Source organism: Castor canadensis, chromosome 8 (assembly GCF_047511655.1).
Source record: "Castor canadensis chromosome 8, mCasCan1.hap1v2, whole genome shotgun sequence".
Lineage (NCBI taxonomy): Eukaryota > Metazoa > Chordata > Mammalia > Rodentia > Castoridae > Castor > Castor canadensis.
This window is the reverse complement of record NC_133393.1, coordinates 28266744-28278723: the sequence shown is the minus strand read 5'-3', so window position 1 is coordinate 28278723 and position 11980 is coordinate 28266744. Positions and strand designations below refer to the sequence as shown.

General features: G+C 41.2%; 1 protein-coding gene across 1 annotated transcript; it reads right to left on the bottom strand.

The window, feature by feature from the left end:
* Positions 1-1760: 1760 nt before the first annotated feature.
* Positions 1761-6476, bottom strand: Zscan31 (zinc finger and SCAN domain containing 31). The gene is given in 5 exon segments (XM_074082687.1): positions 1761-3354; positions 3858-4008; positions 4789-4820; positions 4823-5260; positions 6399-6476. Coding segments are annotated over 4 exon segments (1305 nt in total). The 5' UTR covers positions 5169-5260; positions 6399-6476; the 3' UTR covers positions 1761-2578.
* Between the last annotated feature and the right edge of the window lie 5504 nt (positions 6477-11980).

The following is an 11980-nucleotide window of genomic DNA, read 5'->3' as shown; positions in this document are numbered from 1 at the left end:
TTGCCAGATTCTCTTCAATTTTTTTGTTATTGCAGGGTTGTTCTATCAGGCTTTTTGTTTTCTTCTCCTATCCCCCCACACCCATCCATTTGGGAGGCCATCCTTCACTTAACTTTTCTCTATTACCCTTCTGGCCTCTACTTTGTGGCTTCTTTCTCCTCTCTGAGTTTTCCTTTGCCTCTCTGAATAGGTGAGAGAGGAAGGGGCTGTCTGAGCATTGTGGCTGGAGTCACAGAAGGACCAAGCCAGATGCCAGTGCTGAAAATAAGTATGGCATGTTGTAGCATCATAGGAAGGACATTACTTGAGTAGCTCAGGAAGCCCAAGGGACTGGGGGTGAGGGTTGGTGGGACTGCAAGGAATGCTCAAACATGCAACAGCCCCTTTCCTTTACCTTGAGAGTTCATGTGAGGAGGAGAGAAGAGGAACAGCAGCTCTGTAGCAGCAGCCTTTTCTAAAGCAAACATTTGTATGTGCCACTTAGACTTTCTGGGTTAAGATTTAGTTGAATTTGTGCCACAGCAAAGGACACTGCCTTGCTCCCCACACCACCTCTTCCCACCTACCCACTGCATTCACAGGCATCTCACTCGTTTTAGGGCAGGACAGGCATGGGTCAGGCATAGGAGCTACATGCTAATGCAGAGGCTGCTGGTGGAGGGATGGGAAGGAAGCTGTCATTTGCTTGGCACCTCTAGCATATTGGAAGGACTGAACCAATACTTGGAGCTGTCTGGGGTCTGGGTATTTATTATGTGTTCCATGAGGCAGCAGTGGCAGTATCACCTGACAGCTTATGAAAAATGTAGATTCCTGGATCTCCTTCTGAAATTTCTAATTAGAACCTGCATTTTAATGAGATCCCAGGCAATTTTTAGGCACTCTAAAATTTGATAAGTACTATTCTAGATCATCTGAATTTAGCTGATTGCTAATTGTTCAATTCATGAATGAAATGATAAATTTTAAAAGGGTTTTATGTGGTTCCAGGACTATAAGAAATAAATATGTGTACATGTGTGTGCATGTACACTTTAAATTTTTAAACAAATTTCAAAGGACAGAAACTTTTCTCTTTCCTCTTTTCAACAGGGTCTCACTGTGTAGCCCAGGCTGGCCTTGAGCTCATTCCCATGTAGCTGGCCTTGAAACTGCTATCCTCCCCACCTCAGCCTACTGAGTGATGGGTTTTCAGGCCAAGTTTAGAGCAACATACTTTAATACTAACTTCTTATCTACTTTCTCTTAAAATACTGATTCAGATTCTGACTGTGGAGAAAAGTATAACAATGTAAGCAGAGGCATTTAATACCCTACTTAGTTTTAACATGATACATAGAACATTTGTTCTATGTACATTCATTACTTGGTATTAAATTATTTCTTATGTAAATCATAGTACTAAATTAGTTTATGGTTTAAGCACTTTATAAGTTTGTATTCACTCCTTCTTGTATATCCTATAAGGAGGTTACTGCTATCATCCTCTGTTCTCCAGATGGCAAGACAGTAGCACAGGGGCACTTAGATAAGTTGTCTCAAGTACCACAGCTCACAAATGGAGAGGCAGGATTTGAATCTGGACAGTTTAGTGCCAGAGCATATGTTTAACCCTGACAGTAAATGGCTTAAGCATGCTGGTCTCCCCAGTTAAGCAGCAAGGTCAGAGGTCCCTTTCTTTACAGAGCTACATCAGTGATGCAGTTTGCAATGGCACTCAGAATTGCTGACTAACTCCCAAAAAGCAGTGGTGGGAATAACATTGATGATAGAAAAGGCTGGGAATTAAAGAGGTTCTTTTGGAGAATAGAGATTGTAAGGTGTCATCTTACTCATTATTTATGACAAAAAATGGAAATCTTAACTATGATAATGACTGCCCTGAGAATTTGGAATTAAATATGAAATGAGACATAGATTTCTAAACTATGAAGATAAGATAATGGTGCTGAGTATACCACCTCTTCTGGTGAAAGCATCACAGAGGTCATCTGTCACATTTTTTCTTTTAGGTGAGGTTTCACTATGTTGCTCAGGAAGACCTTGAACTCCTGGGCTCAAGTGATCCACCCACCTCAGCCTCTCAAGTAGCTGGGACAACAAGAGTCTGCCATCATACCCATCTACCCATCACTTCATTTGGGGAGACCACATTAATGTGTTCTTGTGTGAATGTGGAGGATTCTTATTCCTAAAAGCCTTAAATGTGTTTAAAATATAACTCCTACCAAAAGAAAAAAGACTCACCTCTGTATATCTTTGAACTTACCCAATCTTTAAAAAGTATATACAGCTACTTTGGGTTGAGTGTTCAGTTTTACTGAAGAGCAGCCTCTACATAACAATTTATTTTCACATAAGATTTGGTTTTTAAGGGAAATCATTAGGAATGAACCAAGAGATAGGGGAATAAGGAGGCAGCCTGGCACACCAAAGACACTCATTGGGAGATACCAGCATCTGGTTTGCAGACAAGGTATTCATTCCAAAGCAAAACATATTGATAGGAACAGAATAGACCACTTGAAAATCCAATTCTTTGACATAGCATCACTTAGGGGCCTGGGAGTCCATGGACTTAGTCCAATTCAGCAACAGTGTGGATTCTAAAATGCCTAATAAGTTTGCAGTAATGACTGAAGGCTTTCCCACATTCATGGCACTCATATGGTCTCTCTCCAGTGTGACTTCTCTGATGTTTCATAAGGAGTGTCCGCCTACTAAAGCTTTTACTACACTGACTGCACTGATAGGGTTTCTCACCAAGGTGGATGCGGAGATGCTGGAAAAGCCCAGCATTCTGACTGAAGGCTTTACCACACTCATTACACTGATAGCGCTTCTCTCCAGTGTGTATCCTCTGATGCTGGACAAGATATGAGCTAAGGCGGAAAGACTTCCCACATACTTCACATTCATAAGGTTTTTCCCCTGTATGGATTCTTTTGTGTCTAATGAGGCCATTACTGGCAGTGAAGGCTTTCCCACACTCCTTACATTGATAAGGTTTCTCTCCAGTGTGGCTCCGCTGATGTTCATTCAGCCCTGATCTCTGACTGAAGGTCTTTCCACATTCCTCACATTCATATGGCTTCTCTCCAGTATGTATTCTCTGATGCTGAATGAGGACTGAGCTCTGAGTGAAGCTTTTCCCACATTCATTGCACCTGTGACGTCTCTCTCCAGCAGAGTTTCGATGTTGTTTTTTTACCCTGCTGTCATGTTTACAAGTTTCTCTGTACTTAGAATCCAGAGGAAAATCTCTTTGGAGTTTGCTATCCCCAAAATGTTCCATTTCTTTTAAAACATCTTGCTGCAATGCCAACTCCTGGTTTTCAGACACAGTTTCACCACCTAGAATAATAAATGGACTAAGCAATGTCATTCATTTAGGAAAGACCACTATCACAGGATGGGAATGGAAAGATCTATTATATCAGACAGATATATTCCAAGAATGCAAAACTGGCAATGTAATGTAAAGAGGTGTTAAATGGGCACCAGCACTACTGAAACAGCTGGAGAGGATCACCCAGAGAAGGTGAGGCTCCCAGAGAGGATACACAAAAACAAGTACAACAGAATATTCACTGAAAGATAGGCACAGTTTTAAGTATTGAATACATACTAACTTGTTAAATTCTCAATTAACCCTTTGAGGTACTATGATTATCCCCATTTCATAGATGCAGAAAAGGAAGGCAAAGGGAGGTTATCTGATCTGTCTATTGTCAAGAGCTACTTAGTAGCAGTGCTTAAATTCCAATACATAAAATTTGGTTCAGAGTCCACAGCCTTATTAACATCCTATATAGAGCCACAAGAGATCTCCTAAACAGACTTGCCAAAGTCCTTACCTTGTTCTCGAAATTGGTGAAGGCCGAAAGATTCATACTTGAGCTGTGTCATCATGAACTGAACCTGGATGACTGTTGATTCCTGCTTGGCCTTGAGAAGTACCATATCTTCTGAGAGCACTTTAGAATGTTCATGCTCCTAATCTGGGACCTGAAGCAGGTATATTTGGGTTCATAAAAGAAGGACTATGGGAGCAGCCTAAGCTAATATTTAATGAAAGAGATCACATGGAACCACATGAGACATTTTCTTAAGGAATGGCTCAATGCAAGGACCAGAGTTTAATTTCAAACCCAAGAGAAGGGAGAAAACAAGAGTGTGATAGTTTAAAATAGGTCAAGTTTCTTCAATAATCCTCCCTTTAAAAGGTAGAATCTAATTTTCTTCCCCTTAAGTGTGAGCTCTACTGGACAGATCTCTTCAACTGAATAATAGGTGTGGTAGAAGTGATGGTATATAACTTTTGTTTCAAAAAAGTCTTGTGGCTTTTTCCTTTCTCTATCTCCTCTGGAGGAAGCTAGCTAACATGTCATGAAGACACTCTATCAGCCCTAGGAAGAGACCTACATAGTGAAGAACAAAACCTCCTGCCAACAGTCAGAGAGCAACTGAGGCTACTGACAAGCATATAAGTGAGCCATCTTGCAAATGTATCCACCAGTCTCAGTCATGTCCTCAGGTGACTACAGTCATGGTTAACATCTTTACTGCAACCTCACAAAAGGTCCTCCTAAGCAGCTTCTAATTCCTGACTCACAGAAACTATTAAATAACATAACTGCTGTTTTTTTAAGCTGTTAAGTTTTAGGACTAATTATTTACACAGCAACAGAGAACTAAGACATATAACTATAGCCAATCAACCTATGAAATCAAACTTCACCCTTCAAATAGTATTTAAGGTCTAGAAGCCCATCTTCCTCCTCTCACTTGTTTCCCAGGCTCATTAAACTCTTGCTCCGATCTTCAACCACAGCCATCGCCTCCTCCCCACTCTCTGGATGCTGCTCTCGCACCCAGGCCTGCAGCTCCTCAGGCAGGATGGTCAGGAACTGCTCTAGCACAAGCAGCTCCAAGATCTCCTCCTTAGTGTGAGTCTCTGGCCTTAGCCACTGATGACAGAGTTCCCGGAGCCGGCTTAGAGCTTCTCGAGGACCAGGGGTCTCTTGATAACAAAACTGCCTAAACAGTTGGCGTGAGGCCTCCTGGCCAGAAAAGCTGTTCACTTGAAGGTAGGATTTTTGATCCCAGAGTGGGTCTTCTTCCACCTTCACAATCTTAAACTCATCCTGTTGCTCTGTTGAAGCCATTCTGGAATTAATTTAGAAGGTTCAAGCCAGCTTGAGATGAAGGAAAAACTGATTTAAGATTCTTTGATTTAATCTTCTTAAGGAGGACACACCTAATGATAGAACATTATGTATCAATGGAACATAAGGAAGCAGTGGGAAAAATACAAAGAATAGGAATAACAATTAGAATGCTATCATTTATGTTAATAAAATGTATGCATAGATATTTGCTCACATGTGTTTAGAAACTGGAAAAAGGATATGGCAGAGTACATTAATGTACTGTGAGGCACACTCCTGGAGTAAGCAGGAGAGCTCTTCCTAAATGTGGGCATCAGTTTCTATGCATTACCTGTAATCCACAGAGAATTAATTCCACAAATATTTACTAAGTGCCTGTTATGTGTTACACAGTAAACAAGGAGTGAAGAAACCAAGAGTCTGTGTCCCCATTTTCTTTCACTGAAATAAAAACATGGCAGAAAGTATAAAAGTTCTTTTCTCATTAGCTTCAGCATTTTTAACAACAACAAAGAGATCATGTAAATCATAAACCACCTGTATTGTAAAATAATCCAAAAGGATAACCAATTATGGTGACAAGGAAACAGAGGAACAACTTAAATACCATTAAAAAAAAAAAAAAAACAAGCAAATCCAGAAACAGAATCCTCTGTAGAAAGACTAGTGGAGTCTCTTCAACAAAGCAATGGGATAGGAAGACGGGAGTGGGGCTGGAATGTAGTTCAGTGGTAGAGCCTTTACCTAGCATTCGTGAGGCCCTGGATTCGAGCCCCAGCACCAAAAAAGAAAAGTCCAAATAAACAAAAAGAGGGGAAAGGAGGATTATACTAGATTAAAAGAGATTTAAAAACTACATGCAAGAAGTGGTCTATAATTGAATCGTGGGGGAAGGGGATTTGACCATGAACTAAACTAGGTGTCTGGATATTAGAGAATGCTCCTAGTCTTAGCCGAGTCTGATAAAAAATGTGGTTATGAAGGAAAATATCCTTAGAGATGCATTAGGAACTATTCAAGGTGTGCCAAGTTATGATATTAGTAATTTATTTTACATGGTTTAAAAAAAAATACATGCAATAAATGCCCCATAATGCTAACATTTGTTAAATAAAGGTGATGGGGGTGGGGCTCAACAGTAGAAAGCATGCTTAGCCCTGAGTCCAACTCCCCAGCACCAAAAATTTTTAAAAAGAGAGATGGTCCTCCCGCTCCCTCGCTTTCTACCTCGGGACCTCGGGTTGGGCCAGGAGGCTGGGACCTCTCCGGTGTCACCCACAGCCGCTGCAGGCCCGGTGGGTGCCGGCCGCGCCTGCGCAGACCTGCCCGCCCCGCCCCGCCCCCTCCAAGGCAAGGCCTTCCACTCGCGGAGCCCAGGCTGTCACCTCGGCGATCCAGGGAATCCCGGGACCCCGCGGCGCGGCTGCTGCTCTCCAGGAACAGCAGCGGCTGTGACACCTCGGTGACTACGTCCTCGCAAAGCTCGGTGCGAGGCGGAGGGATTCTGTGTGGAGCCTCTGGGAGCGACGTGGACACAGAAACGCAAAACGCTGGGGAGGGAAGGAGCTTCCAAGTCCCTCTACTAGTCATTCTGTCCCCGACCTCGGATCTCTTTGACATCATAAAGGGGAGAGGGATAGGGTGGGAGGACGATAATACAACATGGTTGCTGTTTTATTTTGGTGTTCTCTTTTTCTCTCAACCTTTGTCTTCTGGAATCTCAAAGTCTAGGAGGAGATGGGCACGTAAACAAGTAACTGCATAGGACACGCGTGCGACATGAAGTAAAATATTTGCAAACGGGTTAGACTAGTAAATTCTGTGTACGTATAACAGGTACTTGGAAACTATAGCTGAAAAGTACTGACTCCTCACTTGAGCCCACAAGGGAACTAAAAGCAGGATAAAGACCTGGTATCCCTGCCTTCATTTGGGGGATCGGATACCTGCTCAACTCTGCAGATAGACACGTTGATCATTCAAGAAATGTCTGTCAAAAAACTCGTCACACCCAGCCCTATCTCTTAACCCAGGACTGCCAGCTTTTACTGCATCCTTCTCCGGACTCCCTGAAAAGAGCACCAGTGGGCCCAGCACTTCGCAGCTATTTTCAATTCTTGTCTGGCTTCCAGCAACAGGCAGCGCTGTCTCGCAGTGTTACAGCTGCTGACCAAGCTTCAGGTGTTGGGACCTTTACCTCCTTGGGCAATAGTGTTGTTCTCAGGCTTACAGTTCTCAACACCCTTGGCCTTGACAGCAGCTAGTGTTAGAGTTCTCCAGCCTAGGGTGACTGAGATCCTTGGTCCTTAAGTCTTTGGCAGCTCTCTGGAACTCTTCCAGCAAACGGGCCACAGTTTCTCATTTTCAGCTCCTCACACCCTTCATTGTCTCTGCTGTGTCTACTCCCCACCCCAAGTTGCTCTCTGGAACTCTTTTTTTAGCTGCCCTCTTGCTGCTGCTACTTTGGACACTACCACCACTCTGCTGCTGTGGTCTGCATCTCATGTTACCAGCTCAGCCTACTCTACTAAGGATACAAATCAAAAGTAGGCAAGAAGAGACCACTTGAGAGAAGCTGAAAAATGGACCTAATCTTGGTGTCTTCTGGCTGGCTCAAAAAGTGAGCCAAACAACGTGCTTCTATAGCCAGAAAGGTCTATACAGTATAGTCCTAATGCTTGGTCACCAAGGGAAGTACTCCTTTGGTGTACTTACCCAGGCCCCTTCTGGCCTGAGTAAGAATGGCTGCTAGAGTTCACTGAGGCTTCAACAGCACAAGCTGTATGAAACAGTTATGGCTAGTTAGGCTTTCTGGAGCCAGAGTTGTGCTTTTACCATAAGCAGCTACAGTGACCCTGTAGTTTCCTCAATGCACTGGAGTGTTAAAAGCAGCCAGGCTGAAACGAGGACAGTTGGGTCAGTTGCTTGGGTAATATGCCTCTGCTTAAGGCAGCCCAGGAACCAGGCAAGAAGGGTCTGACAGCTGTGATTTAGGAAATCAAATCCCTAAGCCCTCAATAGTTTAGCTTATTTAAAGGAATAATGAACATTAAAAGTGATGCTTACAATAAAGGTCTATCATTAACACTAATAGTGTGTTAACATTTAGCAGTGCTTTACTCTTAACCAGATACCCCAGGGGAAAGTTGGGTTATTTTAGCTGCCCTTAGGAGAACTCTATTGCCCCCTTAAGCAAGACTATCTTGCAGAACCAGAATTGAGATGTTGATTAAAATCCTTTCCTACAACTTCACCATTACTTTTGTTTTCTATCTTTGGGACAAATGGCTGAACCTGACATGTTGGAACTCCCAGAGTCAGGCCTATGGCCTAGGACTCCAGTTACCTAAGTATACAGAAAATAAATCTATACATTAGGAAGAATTTGTGGCACAGATGAGAGAAAAACCAGTGGAGCAAAATAAGAGCCATAATTTCCAATGTACAGAGGAAAAGGAGAAAAAAAAAATTCTGGAAAGGAGAATGGATTATACAAAAACCAGGACTGGGGCAAGATGCTTGGGTGCATACAAAGAATTGGGGTGATCATCATTGCTGGAAAGTAGAATAAGTAGCAGGAGATGCTAACTTTTCCTGGTACCCTAATCCAGGAATTTGGGCAATATGGTCAAATCTGTATTTAGGCATGCCATTGTGATAGCCTTGCAGAACACACAAAGGAAGGAAAATAAGAAAGGAAGGAAGGAAAATAAGGGAAATAAGAACACAGGCAAGGAAACAAGATAGATTTTTACAAAGTGAAAATATAGGCAGGGAAGCCAGTAAGAAGACTGCCATAAGAATCCAGGTAAAGATAATGACGGTCAAAGTCAAGGCAGTAGCCACAGCAATGGAAGGGGACAGATAATACATATCAAAAGGTTTAATTGATTTTTATAAGTTCATTTACTCATTGTACAAATTCTGTTTAATGAACTCTTTGTGTCAATGGTTTGCTCTGGGGACTGGATATAATAATGATGAGGAACACAAGGTCCCCACCCTCACAAAACTTGTGATAGAAAGAGGAATTGAGAGGGAGATCCAGCTTATACAATTTGGGAAACCCTCTTTAAGAAACAGAATTCAATGGGCTGGGGGAGTGGCTCAAGTGGCAGAGTGCCTGCCTAGAAAGCACAAGGCCCTGAATTTAAGACCCAACCCCCCAAAAAAGTGAAAATAAAAAAAGGATACAGAAGAAACGGAATTCAAAATCATAAAAACAAATACAGATATAAAAATGGAGATTTAGAATGGAAAATTACATTATGTTACAAATTTTAAAGTCTTCCAAACATCACAAGCAAAAATCAGGAAAGTAATAGTTTTAGTATTTAAATGCCTGACACATTTCACTAATTAGTTGACTTTATATTCATGGACTTCTTCTCTGTATATTAATTTATAACTTAAGTTTTTAATTAATTAATTTATTTGTTGGCAGTACTGGGGGGTTGAACTCTGGGCCATGCTCTAGTTATGCAGGCACTCTATCACTAAGGCACTGTGTCAACCCAAATTTTTCTAGAAATAATAAAAAGATACTGTAGTCTTTAACATGGCTGGTTAAAAAACATTATTTATTTATTTATTTGTTGGTGGCACTGGGGTTTGAACACAGGCTTCACACTTGCTAGGCAAGCACCCTTACTGCTTGAACCATCCACCACCCCTTTCTTTATGATTTTTTTCTTTTTTTGAGATAGGGTCCGGTGGACTTTTTGCCCAGGGATGGCTTTGAACAGAGATCCTCCTTATCTCTGCTTCCTGAGTAACTGGAATAATAGGGATGAGCCACCAGCACCCACCTTACAAGTATTTTGGGTAAATGATCAAGTTTCTTTCAATTATGAGCTATGAAATTTCAGAACATTTTAAGTTTTTTGTCTGGGGAATAATTTCAGAATTTTTGTGTTGATTACACTTAACTAGTTGGTCTTGATGTCCTTATTGTCAATGCATGTCACATTTTCTTTGTCAGTGTTGCTATTTTATTCAAGTGTGCAAAAATTTTAATTTTTGCAATGTGCTCATTGAGGAGTTATTTACTTCTCTTCATTAATTAGACTGTTGATCAATCTAAGAGTATATTAATCTATTCAAAATGACTTTTCCTCTTAATGAATTAGTGCTTTCATATAAACTGAAATTGTTTTTGTGTTTTGTTATAATTTACTTCCTGAAGTCAGAATAATTTCTATTTTTTTGTTTCTCACATTCCATTAATTTCTTTAAATTTAAATTTGTTTTTGTTTTGTTTTGGGTTTTTTTTTTTTTGGATGGTACTGGGGTTTGAACTCAGGCCTTCACACTTGCTAGGCAGGTTATCTACTGCTTGAGCTACAATGCCAACCTTCAATTGTTTAATTATTTTTATTTTATAGCTTTTCATTTGCTTCTTATGAAAATATCTTTACAAATTGAAGTTCAAATGACTTATTTCCAACAATTGTCCCCTTACCAGATGCCAAAATTGTCTGTCAGGATTTCAGTGCCACTAACAAGAGGAAAACATGCAAAGGGGAGTCTGATGCGAACATGCTCTGTAGTCCTTATGCTGTAGCCAGGCATCCTCACACGGGGCAAAGAGGCTCTGCGAGCCTCTTTTATAAGAACACCAATTATGTTCATGATGGTTGACCTCTCTCGACCCAACTACCTCCCAAAGGCCACACCTTTTAATATCATCACCTAGGGGGTTAAGTTTTAACATGACTTTTTTTTTTGAGTTTAAACTCAGAGACTTCTGCTTGCTAGGCAGGCACTCTACCACTTGAGCCATTCCCCCAGCCCATTTCGTTTTGGTTATTTTTTAAATACAGTCTTAGCATTTATGGGCTGGCTCACCCGCACCTCCAGTCTCCTATTTGTGCTTATCGAGTAGCTGGGATGACAGATGGGCACCACTACATGCAGTTTTTATTGGTTAAGATGGGGTCTCATGAACTTTTCACCCAGGCTTGCCTCAAACTGCAATCCTCCCAATCGTCTACTCCTGAGTAGCTAGGGTTACAGGCACACTGCCTGACCTCAACATATGATTTTTGAGGAATCACAAATATTCAGGCTATAGGGCTGGAGTCAGCCCCTCCCCCAAGGGAGGGGCTCAGCTCAGAACTAGAAGAGAGTGCCCTAGCTTATGACTTTCCACTCTGGGAAAAGAGAAGACATTGGATTTTCCAGGGGAAGGGAGAAATAGAAAGCAACACAATAATAGGAAATTTAAATAGTCCACTTTCAGTAACAGATCACTCATTCATGCCAGCAACCTTACTGGAATTGACTTCTGTGTGACATGTGAAGTAGAAATCCAATTATATTTTATTTCTCCATTTGGATATCCAAATGTCATAGTACTATTTGTCAAGTAGGTCCTTCTTTCCCTGAGTGATTTGGAAGGCTACTTCTGTCATACATCAAGCATCTGTATACAGATGTTTATTTCTCAGTTCTTAGTTTTGCTACACTGATCTGTAGTTCTGTCAGCACTACACTATCTTAACGACTATACATTTATAGTACCTTTTTATATGAGCTAGGGCAAATTTCTGCATCTCCTTCATTTGCTCAAAAAATTCCTTGAATCTTCTTCACTCTTTTGTTATTCCATATAAATTTAAAATAGACCAATCAAGTTCTACAGAGCACACTATTGGGATTTTGATTGGCTTTGCGCTAAATTATGTATTAACTGAGAAAGGAATGACATCTTCAAGATACCAAGTTGTCCTGTACACAGACATAGTGTATATTGCAATTACCTATCCTTAATAAAGCTTTATAGTGTCTTAATTGAAGCATCTGTATTT